At 49.1% G+C, this 14789-nt stretch overlaps 1 protein-coding gene across 1 annotated transcript; it reads right to left on the reverse strand.

Annotated features, from left to right (window-relative positions):
* Positions 1-12025: 12025 nt before the first annotated feature.
* ACTL9 (actin like 9) lies at positions 12026-13492 on the reverse strand. The gene has a single exon (XM_010978276.3). The coding sequence runs from the start codon at positions 13329-13331 to the stop codon at positions 12081-12083; it is 1251 nt and encodes a 416-aa protein (XP_010976578.1). The 5' UTR covers positions 13332-13492; the 3' UTR covers positions 12026-12080.
* Positions 13493-14789: the final 1297 nt, after the last annotated feature.

Genomic DNA, 14789 nt, shown 5'->3' on the forward strand with positions numbered 1-14789 from the left:
GCCCCACCAGCCCCGGCTCTGTGGTGTGCCCTGGTGACTGGGGGTGAAATGCCTGGTTGGCCTGAGTTGACTCACGTGCACACACACACACACACACACTCTGGCCCGGGTGTGCATGTGTGCCATGACACATGCATGTACAAGCCTGTGCTGGAAACTGTAGGGACATGAAACACTCATGCACCCGTGTCCTAGAGCCTGGGTATAGGGGGTCCCCCTCAAGTCTCCCCAAGTGCGGCCCCCCACACCTTGAAACTCAAAGAGGTGGGGAGGATGGAGGCGAGTGGAGTCCCCTCCCATAAGGCATGAGCCTGGGGTTGCCCCCATCACCCCATCTCTCCCTGCTGCTGTGGGGACGTGGAGGCAGCCCCAGCCTCCCCTCCTCCCACCATACTGTAAATTCTGAGAAATGCTGTCCGCGGTTTGGCCCGGTCCCTCCCCCTCCCTCTAGCAGGGCTGTCCTGGCCACTGTCTTCCTGTCTTGGGGCCTGGGTTGGGGGCGCGAAGCAGCGGAGAAAGACTTGGAGCCACCCCCTCCTAGTCCATGTCCCCAGTCAGAGGGGAGAGGGCTCTGCACTGCTGAGTCCTTAACCTGGCCCCCCTGGGCCTCAGTTTCCCCTTGTGTAGAATGGAGATAATGATAGTTCTGACCTCAGGGGGAGACGCAGAGGAGGTAACAGCCTCTGGGTGGTTAGCGCAGCACTTCGCAAGTAGGAAGGGCTGACACCTGCTAGTAACTATTATAATCCGTGTCCTGCACCTGGCTTTCCCTCTCTCAGCCTCCACACCTCTCCACTTGATGTTCCCCTACCCAGAATGCCCTCACTCCTGTCCCCCTGGTTAAACTCAGTAATCAATCACGTTTCAGTTCCTCAGGGAATAGGGGAGAGCAGTGGGACCAGCTGAATCGGGGAGGCAGGGAGTCAGGGTTCGGATCCTGGCTCTGCCAGGGGCACGTGGGACGGCTGCACTCAGGTCACAGGGCAGCTCTGTGCCTCAGTTTCCTCTGTCAGGCTCTGATGCTCTGTGGCTCTCAGCCTCCTGATGAACGACACTCACAGGGACTGTTACCCTTTACCCCTGCTCCAAGCTGACTCTCCCCTCCTGATCCTGGGCCGCCTTCCTGCACGATTCTTGCTACAAATGGTGAAACTCTTGGAATTTATTATGCCAGAGATTTGGGGACTTCCAGAGACCTTGCCTCTGTTTCTCACGCTTCTGCCCACTCGCCCTCCAAAATGCAGCTTAAATCCACCTGCTTCCTAACTCTGCCTGTGGCTTGAGCCTCTTCATGGATTCTCCAGATCCATGGGGTGGCCCCGCACCTGTCACATCCTTGCTCTCAGCACCCCATAGCTCCCTATTGCTCCTAGAGAAAAAAAAAACAAACCCAAAGTCCTCCCTGCAGCTGTCAATAAAAAATAAATCTGGACTTAGTAAGGAGAACCTTTATTCTAAAGGATTATTGTAAGGGAGGAGGGAAGGGACTGTTCCACAGGGAGACACTCTGACTGAGAACCCAAGAGGGAGGTGAGAGGGCTTTCTTTTTATAAAGAGGAATGAACAGGCCAGAAAGGACCAGGCGTAGGGGTGTGGATGCAAGGGCCACATGATGGGACACCCTTTACCCTGGGACCAGCCTGCTCTCGGGAGGAGCCGTCTGCTGGATCAGAGGACGAGAGTCTAAGTTCAGGGGACTGAAGGAGGGAGAGAAACTTCACCAAAGTTTGGTTAGCAAGTATTTGTTCCAATCGATCAGTGGGGATGGGCAGTTTAGCTAATCGCTTAGGAGGCAATGAGTGGGAATTTGTGAGGGGGCTGGTTCTGTGTCTTGGTCTTGTCATAGGTACACAAGGAAATCTGTATTAGGATTATTCAGAGGGACAGAACCAGTAAGATGGATCTATATATCTATCTACTGTCCTCTCTCTCTCTGTATCTGCGCTCTTTATGGAGAGAGATATTTACCCATCTATATAGTTATCGGTATATAGACAATATCTATATAATATAGGTATCTATAGATCTACATATATAGAAATTTCTATGTCTTAAAACAGATGTCTATATCTTATATAAATCATCTATATCTTAATGTAGAGACAGCTTAATATATAGCGATCTCTATGTTACATATATCTATAGTATGTGTATATTACATTTCTATATCTGTCTATATTTATCTATCTAGATATAGATCTAGATATCTACTGTAGATCTATTTACCTAGATACATATCTAAAGCTCGGCATAGATATTTATTATAAGGGGTTTTCTTATGTGATTACGGAGGCCAACAAGATACAAGGTCTAGTGGATAAATCAAGCAGGCTGAAGACCCAGGAAGAGCTGATGTCTCAGTTCAAGTGCAAAGGGCTCCCCCCACCGCCAAAAGATGAACTCATCAAAGGGCTGTCAGGCGGAGGGCATTCTCTTTTACTAGGAGGAACGTCAGTCTTTCGGTCTAGCCTGCCTTCAACTGATTGGACGAGGCCCACCCACACTCGGCAGACCATTGGCTTCCCTCAGTCTACAGAAGTAAATGTTAACGCACCCACCAACAGCCTCACAGACATACCCAGAAGAACATTTGACCAAATATCTGGGCACCCTATGGCCCAGTAAAGTTGACACAGACAGTTTAACCATCACAGCAGGCATCTGTGAGATGCATCAGAGTCATGTGGGAGGGCGGTTCCTTAGAGGAACGTGAAGAGGCAGCGGGGATGCTTACCCTTCACTATTTTCCCGGATCACAGAGTTTGGGTAAAGTTGAATATTGTCGTTGCCCTGCAGCACCTGCACGACCCACCTCCACCCCCTCCCTTTCTCTCCCTCACTCACTTGACTGTGTCCTCTAAACATGTCAAGCTGGTCCTGCCTCCAGGCCTTTACCCTTGAGGTTCCCTCTGCCTGGAATGTGCTCCCCTCGTCTTCTCAGCTCACCTCCCATCACCCATCACATTGCCCTGTTTAATTTTCTTCAGGGCATTTTTCACTATCAGAAATTATTTTTTCCATGACATTCTGATCTCAGTTCTTCTGTCTGTTCCTTCCACTGAGTAGAAAGTTCTCAAATTGTCCTGTAAGTGTTGGTTGAGGACCTACGACATGCTAGTTCCTGGATACAGTGGCCAGATACTTCCTGAAGGCTGACGTTGGTCGAGCGGCCCATGCTAGAAGGTTCAGTCCTGATACGTGTTAGGCTGAACTGAAGCCTGGTGCTCGTGGGCCTGACCTCCCTGGGCGATCACAAAGTGCTTCCCAGAGGCGAGATCTGAAGCAGGGATAGGCATTAACTAGGGAAAAGCAGGAGGGAGAAAGTGTTCTGGGTGGAGGGCACAGCTGGTACAAAGATCCTGAGGTGGAGGGAAAGTGTTGAGTTCCAGGGAACAAAAGAGGTATGTGGGAATGAAATGCTGATCACAAAGGGGAACTGTGAATGGGGGGTTAGCAGGGCTTTGGTCCAGCCTTCAGTGGGATTCTGGGAAAACTGTTTAGCCCCAGGGCCATGGGGAGCCATAGAAGGATATAGAGCAGGAGAGGAGTGTGATTAGATTTGCTTCTTGCAGAAGAGACTTATGGGTTTCCAAGGTGGTGGTGGTGGGCGCAGACTGGAAAGGGGAGGGGATGCTGGGTGCCCGTGGTGGGGAAGGGGGTGGCAAGCTGGGTTGGGGGAGGTGTGGACTGGGGAGAAGGGGATACAAGGGGACTGAGGAGCAGGAGGTAAGACTTGCCACCTGAGGGGCAACCGCCAACCAGGGGGGCTGGGTGCAGCTTTTCCACTCACTACCCAGTGGCTTGGTTAGCTGTGAGTGGGGTTCTGGGAAAATTGATCAGCTCCTAATCATCAACCTATCACCTGGTTCAGCAGCCCTCACCCTGCCTTTTTTCCCCAAATCTGGCAGCCACATCTATAAGCGCAAAGTTTCAGGAGACCCCAGGTGACAACTGGGGATGAGGGTATAGGAGTGTGTGTTTGTGTGTGTGTGTGACCCCAGAGGCAATGACCTGGGCGCAGAGTGGGCAGCAAATATAGGTGCCCCACTGTGGGTGGCGATGGGGGTGTTGGTGATTTCCTGGTTTCCATGGGAAGCGGGCTCTGTGGCCAAGGTCTCGAGAGATCTTCTGGTCTCTTCTTCCTGGGCCAGCCATGCAAACTGTCTCAGCATCTTCCAGCCTCCCGATGTCTTTGTCCACTCGGCTAGGAGTAGGATGAGGTAAGTAAAGCATTCCCCTGAGCAAATTTAAGGAGACGCCCTGAATCTCAGCAATCAAAGTAAATAACACTTCTTTTCAAAAAAAATTCAGATGTATTTCTCACGTAACACTGTGTCAATTCAAGATGTACAACATGCTAATTTGATACATTTATATATTATGTGATTGCCACTGTAGTGATATTTAACACCTCTATCATGTCCCATGTTATAATTTTTTAACAAACTGACATATAGTTGATTTACAATGTTGTGTTAGTTGCTGGTGTACAGCATAGTGATTCAGTTATACATATATATATATTCTTTTTTATATTATTTTTCTATTGTAGGTTATTGTAAGATATTGAATGTAGTTCCCTGTGCTATACAGTAGGACCTTGTTGTTTATCTATTTTATATATAGTAGTTTGTATCTTCAAATCCCAAACTCCTAATTTATCCCTCCCCCACTCTTCCATTTGCTAACCATCAACTTGTTTTCTGTCATCTGTGAGTCTGTTTCTGTTTTGTAAATAAGTTGATTTGTGTCATTTTTTTTACATTCTGCTTAAAAGTGACATAACATGATATTTATCTTTGTCTGACTTACTTCATTTAGTATGATCATCTCTATGTCCATCCATGTTGCTGCAAATAGCATTATTTTGTTCCTTTTTATGGCTGAGTAGTATTCCATTGTGTATATAGACCACATCTTCGTTATTCAGTCATCTGTTGATGGACATAATTTGTTTCCATGTCTCGGCTATTGTAAATAGTGCTGCTGTGAACATTGGGGTGCATATATCTTTTTGGATTAGTGTTTTCTCTGGATATGTGCCCAGGAGTGGGATTGCTGGATCATCTGGTAAGTCTATTTTCAGTTTTTAAAAGAATGTCCATACTATTTTCCATAGTGGCTGCACCAAATTACATTCCTTCCAACAGTGGAAGAGGGTTCCATGTTCTCCACACCCTTTCCAGTGATGCTGCACTTTTTGGCCCTGGAACACATGCCTCACCTTGACCCTACCTGGTCTGTGACTTGCCTGGTGGGATGACCCCACCTTCTCTGAATTCTTTCTCTTGTGGGTCCCCTGAGAATAGGGAATCGGACTGATGGATTCTCTCTCTGCTCAAAACCGTGGAGGAGGGTCTCCAGATTCTGTGGCTAGTGGGCTGGCTAGAGAACTTGTAAAACATTCAAACAATGCATTAATATACAGAGTAAATGCCAAATGGACCCCAGCCCCACCCTCCAGCCCCAAAGACAACGGCAGTTTGAGATGTGTTCTCTGTACCTCCTGGAGCACACGTGTGATCTAACTTAATCCTTATAAAGCCTCTTCATGCAGTGAGCACTGATATACCCTCATCTTACAAGTGTGTTGACTGAGGCTCAGAGAGGTCAGGTCATTTGTCCAAGGTCACACAGCATGTGAAGAGATGTGACTAGGACCCAGATCTCTGTGATTCTAATGCTAGGAGGAAGAGAGAGAGAGGGCCTCTCTGTGGAAGGATTCCTCTTAGCTCACCCATCATTCAGTCATCTAACAAACATTTATTGGCTGGAACACTGTGTCAATGATACCCATGGGGTCTCCGCCCTCCCCAAACTCAAGGCTGATGTGGGGAACACCATCCATTGACAAGGAATCAAACAAATCAGATGATCACAGCTAGGGAGAGAAAAAAGAAAACAGAGTTACCTGGATGGACCTAAAGTAAATACTCATATTAAAAAAATATACATTCACATGATTCAGAATTCTACTAGTTCATAAGGGCAAGCAGTGAGAAGTTTCCTTCTCCCCCTGATGCCCAGGCATCTTGGTCACCTCCCCAAAGGCATCATCAATCCTCCATGAAGGTGATAGCATCCCCAAAGGAGTGAAAATTGGTTTGGGGAATGTGTGCAAAAAAAAATCTATTTTTAGGTATAGAGATGTACATAGAATATATAAACAAAACTAGGAGTTGGGGATTAACAGATACACACTACTATATATAAAATAGATGAACAACAAGGACCCACTGTATAGCACAGGGAACTATATTCAACTTCTTATAATAAACTATAATGGAAAAGAATCTGAAAACGTATGTGTACATATGTATGTATATGTATAGCTGAATCACTTTGCTGTACACCTGAAACTAAAATTGTCAATCAACTACACTTCAATAAAAAATAAAATAAAAAAAGAGTCTATAAACAGATACACAGTAGATCTGTGGTATTAAACTTTTGTTAATTAAGTAAAAAATGTCTAAAAATGATGGCACCTTAGGGAATAATAATAAAGTACAGCTTGAGAAACTCTGGCCTAGAAGCAGCCACCACTCAGATTTCTTGTGAGATCTTCTAGAAATATTCTAGGCATTTTCAGGCAAATATCTACATTTCCATTTTTCTTGTTTTTACATAAATGGTAACGTACTACTGGGGGACTTTCTTTTCTTTTCTTTTTTTCACTTAAAGTGTATCTTGGCTCATGATCACTCCATGTCAGTGAACACACCTTTCTGGGTCCTTTTTCAGAGCTGCATACTATTTCCCTATGTTTCCATGAAATGTAACCAGTTCTCATGGACATTTTGCCACCATAAAGTGCTGCAGTGTACAATGGATAACTGCATTTACTGTCATTCACATAGGAGTGATTGTATCAGAAGGAGAAATTCCTAGAAGTGTGATAGCTGGGTCAGAAAGTGTATATGTTTCTCATTTAGGTAGATATTACTACTTATTCTGCATAGCGGTTGGACCAGTTTCCTTTCTTATCATCAGAGTAAGAGAGTGCCAGTTTCCCCGGAGCCTCACCAACGTGGGGTGTTATCAAACCTTTCGATCTTTGTCAATCTGATGGGTTCAAAATAGTATTACAGTATAGTTATAATGTTCATTTCTCTTATGAGGTTGCAAATCTCCTGTGACTAATAACTGTTTGCTTTTCTTTCTCTGTGAGTTCAAGATTCATATCCTTTGTTAAATTTTCCATGGACTGAATTGTAATATTTTCCTTCTTGATTGTTTCTGAGCTCTTTATATATTATGGACATTGTCCCTTTGTGTTGTGAGCTATAGTTTATGCCACTTGTCATTTGTCTCTTAAATTTTATTTAATTTATTAAATTTTTAAAAAATTTATTTTAAAAATTTTATTTCATTTCTCTTGATATTGTTTGGTGACTTTTACCTTGTAGATTTTTTTCAATGTTTACATGAAATCAGCTGTTTTTATTTTTCCTTTTATGGCCTCAGAGCTTTGTGTCATACTGACAAGGAGGGGTACCTTTGGTAAGACAGGAGGTTGGAAGGAGCATTCTGAATAGAGGGAATAGCAGGTGCAAATTCCTGAGGTATATTAGTCAGGGTTCTTCAGAGAAACAGAATTGATAGGATGGATATGTAGAGAGAGAGATTTATTTTAAGGAATTGACCCATATAACTGTGGAGGCTGACAAATCCAAAATCTCAAGGGTGTACCGGCAGGCTAGAGACCCAGGAAAAGAGTCTGAAGGGAGTCTGCTGGAAGAATTCCTCCTTTCTTGGGGGAAGCCAATCTTTTTTCCTGTAGACCTTCAACTGATTAGATGAGGTCCACCCACACTATCAAGGAGTAATCTGTTTTCCTCAAAGTCCACTGATTTAAATGTTAATCTTATCTAAAATGTATCTTCTTAGCAACATCTGGACTGGTTTCTGACAAACATCTTGGCACCATAGTCTCACCAAGTTGACACACAAAATTAACCATCACAAATCCACACGTTGTCAACTTGCCACACACATCTCCTTAAACCATACTTAATCTGCAAATAAAGGCAATAAGAAGATTGTGCTTCCACCTGACATCCTACAACCGAAAATGCACTAACGCTTTCCCCAGAAAGGGAGATAAAGTCCTTAAGTGATATCTACCCTTCTCTTTGCCATTCTGTAATTGAAATACTATGACATAATGTTACTAATACTTAAATACTTTGCTATAAAGTCAGTACATCTTATGTTAACATGATATGGAGGGAAGAGAGGAAGAAAGCAAATATATTTCCTTAATACGTACGTAATATATATATGTGTATATTTATGTACTAGACACACATATTTATAACAAAACAAGAAAGAAATACTCATGAAAATCACAGTCCTCACTGGTCACGTGGTCGTGGCTGGTATTGATAACTACCTCTCAACCCACTTGGGGTGCCCATATATCTCTTGGCTTGCTAGGGCTGTCATCACAAAATCTGTAACAGACGATGTGGCTTAAACAACAGAAGTTCATTTTCTCACATTTCTGGAGGCTAGAAGTACAAGATCCAGGTGTCGGCAGGGCTGGGTTCTCCTGAGGCCTCTCTCCTTGTTCTGTGGATGGCCGTCTTCTCCCTGTGTCCTCACAGGGCCATCCCTCTGTGTTGTCTGTGATACTTTCACCTTTTCAATAAGGACTAGTTGCTTTGGGGCCCACCCTAATGTCTTCATTGTAACTTAACCACCACTTCGAAGAGCCTGTCTCCAAATAAAGTCACATTCTGGGCTACTGGCGTCTAGGGCACCACCATACCAACATATGAATTTGGGGGGGGGGCACAGTACAATCCATAACAGTGTGTTGGAGGGACAGAAAGGTGACAGGTGAGACGGGGGTGAGGGTGGACGGAGGGAAAGCCAAAGAGAGGCATGGGGAGATCGGTAGAGGGTTCAGAGTTGCCTAAGAACTTGGGTTTGGTTTTCCGCCAGAGTGCCCTGGCTACATTTTGCAAAAATCTCTCTGCAAGGGTCTTCCGGAGGGTGAGAGGGGTGACTGGGACACCAGAGACGAGGCTCCCACGATCTTCCAGGTGAGCAACGAAGGAACTGGGCTGAGGTGGGAGGGAGGGGAGTGGGTGGATTTGGGGGCATAAGAACGAAAAAACTTGTGGGTCAGTATGCGGAACAGGTGGAAGTTGTTGGAAATAGTGTGTCTGGAAAAGAGAAGTGACCAGCCCACTCTTCCTGGTCAGACCTTCCAAGGAGGGTCTGGTAGGCAGAGACTCCATTTTTTTTTAATTTAAAAAATTTAATTTTGATTTATTGTGGTAAAGCACATAACACAAAATTTATTATCTTAACCCTTTTTGATTTAACTTTTTTCTGGTGGAGGCCCTGGGGATTGAACCCACAACCTCGTGCCCAAGAATTTCTTGTTCACTGGGTTCCTTAGATTTCAGTGCAGTGCCAGGCATGTAGTGACTGGCCATTGAATGTTTGTGTGAGGGATGTGTGAATAACTTTAAAGCCAGAGATGGAAGAAGTTGGGGATATTGGACTTGAGAGATAGCAGGCTCTAGGTGTGTATGTGGGCCCGGGTGGGGGTGGGGCTCAGGGTCTCCCGTGCTCTCAGTGCTCAGATGGGGGTGGCAAGCAGAGTGAGAAGGTTTACCTACGACTCCTGGGAGGAGATGAGGTTTCTAACAACAGACTTGAGGTAGTGAGCTCCCCATCCCTGGGAGTGTGCAAATGGGAAGGGCACGTTTCCAGAGGGTTGTAGAGAAAATTTCTGTCCCAAGGGAGGTTTGGCGCTGGGGAAAATTTAGTCTGGTCTAAATGAGAGTCCTTTGGGTTTCCCAGCAGCCCAAGGGTGGCGGGACTTTCTGCATCCTCCTTGCTTCCGGTAGCATCTGAGACTCAGCCTGTCCCGCACTCCTTCTGTGTGTGTGGCTGGCAGGGCTCTGACGCGCTGGTGCAGGGCGAGTCTCCCTGGAGGTCTGGGATGCCTGGTTTGCTGTAGCCTCGGTAGTTCTAAATTTGGCCCTGCCGCCAGGGGCCTTGCGCTCGGAGGTACTGCCCCCTGGTGGGAAGAAGGAGCAGTTCCCTTCACTACCTTGGAACCTCCTGGGAGTTCTTGCTGATTCTACAGGTTGAGGATGCCTGCAGCAGGCAGGAGGGGAGGCAAGGGTGGGGGGGGGGAGGGGTGTCCAACACTGCATGTTTGTGATCTGGAAATCTGAGACTGTCCTCAGCTAAGGATCACCCATTGGCCCTGGGATGGGGCTAGAACCACTGCCAGGATGCAGTGGGACAGGGTGGGTGGGCATAGCCAGGGCCTTCACTGCTCCCCACTCCCCTCCATTGTGTAATGGCAGTTACTGGGGATGCATGGGGTGGGTTCAATGCTCCAGGAATATACTACTTTCCATTCTGGAAATTCCTGCATAAGAACCAGTGCTGGCAGGTGAGTCAGAGAGAGAAAAACATCAAATGAGCAAATAAAACCCCAAAACAAAGTCAGAGACACATAGAAAGGCTCAGGGAAAGACAAAGACAGGCAGCCTGTGAGCGATGCTCAGTACATACTGACTGGCGGAAGGGATGCATGAATGATCCCTTGGACTTGGGGAGAAGAGGGCCCAGAGTGAACATGGATAAGCTTGGGTGGTTCAAGCTTATTTTGTTGAGACACTGGGAGGATGTCTCCAGGCTGCTGGCCAGAGGTCCTGATGTTCATTGAGCTGGGGTGGGTGGCATAAAGGCAGAACATCCTGCCTCCAGCAGGGGCCAGGGTGGCCAAGGATGAAGGCAGAGGGAGGAGAGAGGACCCAGGGCACCCTGTGGGAAGAATGCCCAGCCCTCAATTCTGAGAGAGGCCTCATAGGGCATCCTCAGGGCAGGTCTCAGTTAGAAAACCCTGGGCATGGTGTATTGGAATAGGCTGACAGAGGTTTGGGGAGATGGAGTGAACTTAGAACAAACTACTAGCAGAATGGAGGGAGATGGGGATGGACAGCCCAGGACAATTGGCTCCTGGGGACTTGTGTGGGGGCATCAGGAGGGAGCCAGTGTCCAGGTGGAACCCCCACCATGGGTATCTATCTGCCTCTGGGTCACGTTGTGCTGGGCAGCCCTTGTGAATGTCACTGGCTATGGGTGTCTCAACTAATGAGATGGGACCTGGGGATTGGTCCTGGGGGATGGGTTTCATCCGGGAAATCTGAAAACCCCAGGGTGGGGTGTCCTGGGGCTCACCATGGGGCAGCCCGGGGAAAGTGTCTTTGGGGAGGGAGTTGGTGGGTTCAGAACACAGGGGCTGGCCTAGGGCATTAGTGGGGTCATCACACGTTGGTCCTGGGGGCCAGAACCTTCCTGGGAGGATTACAGGGGCTGAGGAACAGGGTCAGGAGATGCAATAAGAGACCATGTGGAGTATTTCTGGGGGAGATACAGAGCAAGGGAGTGGGCTGAGAGCAGAGGGGCCATCCTGGGGGTTGGGTATCAGAACATGGTGTTCTGTGGGGGTACAGGGGGATGGTTTGTGGGAGTATCTGGACGGAAGCAGTCTGGGGAAGCAATCACTGGGGAGGGCAGAGCTTAGAGGGTGGATCTTGGTGGTGGGTGTACAGATTCAGCACTCATGGGGCGATGTCCAGAATATCAGGGTGTCAGAGAACTTTGGGTAATGGACCAGGGATACCAGTGAGGGGATGGATTTGGGGTGCTCAGAATCACGAATGTCTTTGGTGTGGGCTTGGGGAGGGGAATCTCAACCTGAGTGCCTTGCGGTCATGGGAGAAGGGTGAGACAGGGTTAGGATACGGAGGTGTCTGGGGGGACTTGCCATGGGGGAGGTGGGTTAGGGAGTCACAACTGAGGTGTCTCAGGGGGTGGATCATGGGAAGTGAGCTGAGGCAGGGCAGAAAGAGGGATGTCTTGGAAGGTAACCAGCCATCAGGGAGGTGGGCGGGGTGGGTCCAGGAGTGGACCTGGCCCGGCGTGGGGGTGGGGGTGGGGTAGGTCGGGGTGGGGGTTGGGGGGAAAGGCAGGACATCGGAGCCGGCTAGGCAGCAGAAGCTTTACTGCGCGTAACTCCCACCCACACCCACCCCTGCCCCGCGTCAGTAGCACTTGCGGTACACGATGTGGGGCCCCTGCTCCTCGTACTGCTCCCGCAGGACCCAGCAGGACTGGAAGGCACGCAGCGAGGCCAGGATGGAGCCCCCGATCCACACGGAGAAGTTCCTGCTGGGCTGGGCCGCCACCACCACGTGGGCCTCCGGGGGCACACTGCGCAGCAGCTCAGCGCGGAAGCGGCCCTCGAACCCGGAGAAGAGTGAGGAGCCGCCGCAGAGCAGCACGTTCTGGGCCACGTCGGTCCGCACCTCCAGGGGCACCTTGTGAAGACTCAGCTTGGCCATGGTGGGGATGCCCACGGGCGACAGGCCTGGGATCTCCGGGGGGCTGAACAGCAGCTCCGGGCATTGGAACAGCTCCTTGCCCAGCGTGACCGTCCGCCCGTCGGGCAGCTTCAGGGTCTGGCGGCATTCCAGTTCCGGCCGGGTCTGTTCCTTTAACAAGTCGGGGGCCACGTAGCAGTAACGGTGCTTGATGTTTTCCACCGTGTCCAGGTCCTGCTGCCCCAGCGGCAAGCCAGAACCAAGCAGCATCTCCGCCAGGAAGGCGGTCAGGTGGGCGCCCGCCAGGTCCAGGCGCTCTGTGGCGTGGGGCAGGTTGTAGCCCTGGAAGACGGGCACTGTGTAGGTGACCCCATGGCCCGTGTCCACCACCAGCCCGCTGACCCGCCCGTGCGCGTAGACCGACAGCACTGACTGGGAAGCCACGTACATGGCGGGGGAGTTCAGCGACTCGAAGGCCACCTCCACCAGCTTCTCGCGGTTGGTGATGGGGCTGAAGGGTGGGTCGGAGAACAGCAGCGGGTGGTCCCGGGTGGCCACGCGGAGGTCGTGCTCCAGCATGTGGCGCCAGATGAGCTCGGCCGCGTCCCAGTCCACCACGATGCCGTTGCGCACCGGCCGCATCAGCGTCAGTTCCGGGCGCGTGCGGGCTGCCTCCCCGATGAATGTCTCCAGCACCGGCCGCCCCGTGGTGGCCGGCTTCTTGGGCTGGCAGCCCACGATGGTGGCCACGGTGTAGGTGGGCCGGGCCTGCCCTGCGAAGCCCACCTTACAGGTGCCCGTGCCCATGTCGATGACCACCGCCCCGGTCTTTGGGGGCAACCTGTCGCCCACCATGGTGGGGGGATCCAGCGGCAGGGTCTTGTTCACCAGGATTGAGCTGGGGTTCAGGCCAGGCTTGGGGTCCTCTGGAGAGGGCTGGGGCTCCGGGGGGTCGCGCTGATTTGTATCCATGGTTGCAAGTGGTTGGATGGGCCGCTTGGCAAGGCTGGCAGCTTTCCTCTGGGGTGTGGGGGGTGGGGCGGGGCCCGGAGAGAAAAGGTTGAGGCTGGGCCTGGGGCAGCATAAACAGAGAGAGGGAGAGGGGGCCCGGCGGGTGGTCTATGACATCACTCTGCCCGCTGCCCACTTCAGAAGACCTCACAATGCAGAGTGAGGGTGAGGGGTAGAGGTGGACCCCTCCCTGCTCCAGAAAGCTCCCAGGGTATTTACTTTTGTGGGTTCCCCTCCCTGACCCTCCCAGTGCCGCCGGCTTTGGAGGAGGAGGGGGTAGAGGGTTTCTGAGGAGGAACCTCTGATCCAGCTCCCTGATCCAGAACTCAGTGAGACCCAGGTATCCTCTTGGTGCTTTGTCTTGAAGCTATTTATAGTGTAGTACCTGAGAGGTGGTCACAGGCCTCCTTAGAATATTAAAATATTCTTCCTTAGAATATTAACCAGAAAGGAGTTGGCTTTAGGGTGGCTGTCTGGTTTCCAAGAGGAAACAGAAGCCAGCCCCAGTGGGGGATGGGGCAAGGAGAGGCACTGACCCTTAAACTCTTCTGCTCTTCCTGCTTCCTGGAACAGTCTCCCCATCCCATTCCTTTTGCCCTTCAAATCTCAGCAGGATACCACCTCCTCCTGCAAGTCTTCCCTGGTTTCCCCTCCCTCTCTCCACTACACGGTGGTGGTAGGAGGTGTCTACTTTCACTCCAGGGACTTCATCTACTTCTTCTTGATGGAAGCGGGTATCCATTGGATACAAAAAGGGGCTGTAATTGTAGATAAAAGGAGGAGCATTTGAGAGGAAGAAATTGCCTCAACCAAGGACCTTGGGCTCCAGAACACATTGGGAGTTGCTTCAAAACCTGTTTTTGGTGCTGGTAGGTATGACCTTTTAGTTAAAACGAATGAATGAATTAAAATTTGTTTGTGTGTATGTGTGTGTGTGTCTTTGTGGGGAGTGCTAGAAATTACCGGGACTAGAAAGGCTTCATTTCCTAATTGTGTCTTGATTTACTATCCTGGCCAAAGAGCAAGGTTGAGTTTTCATTAAATTAATTATTTTGTTTGTGGTCTAATACATGTTTTTGGAAATGTCCATTTACTTATTTGTTTATTGAGAGTTTGGGCACTTCCTCCTAGGTTTATTGAGATGTAATCCACATGTAACAGTGTCTAAGTCTAAGATGTACAATGTGTCAATTTTTAAAATTTTATTTTTTTATTGAAGTGTATTTGATTTACAATGTTAATGTCAGGTGTACAGCAAAACGATTCAATTATACACATACACACATATATACTGGGAAGATGATTTCATGATAAATGTGAACTCCAATTTGTAAGGTCTGGATGTACAGTGTGCTGAGTGGAGAAACTTTATCAGACTCAGGTAGAAAGCACTGAGATCGATTACTAATGTCTGCCGTG

This window comes from Camelus dromedarius, chromosome 27 (assembly GCF_036321535.1).
Source record: "Camelus dromedarius isolate mCamDro1 chromosome 27, mCamDro1.pat, whole genome shotgun sequence".
NCBI lineage: Eukaryota > Metazoa > Chordata > Mammalia > Artiodactyla > Camelidae > Camelus > Camelus dromedarius.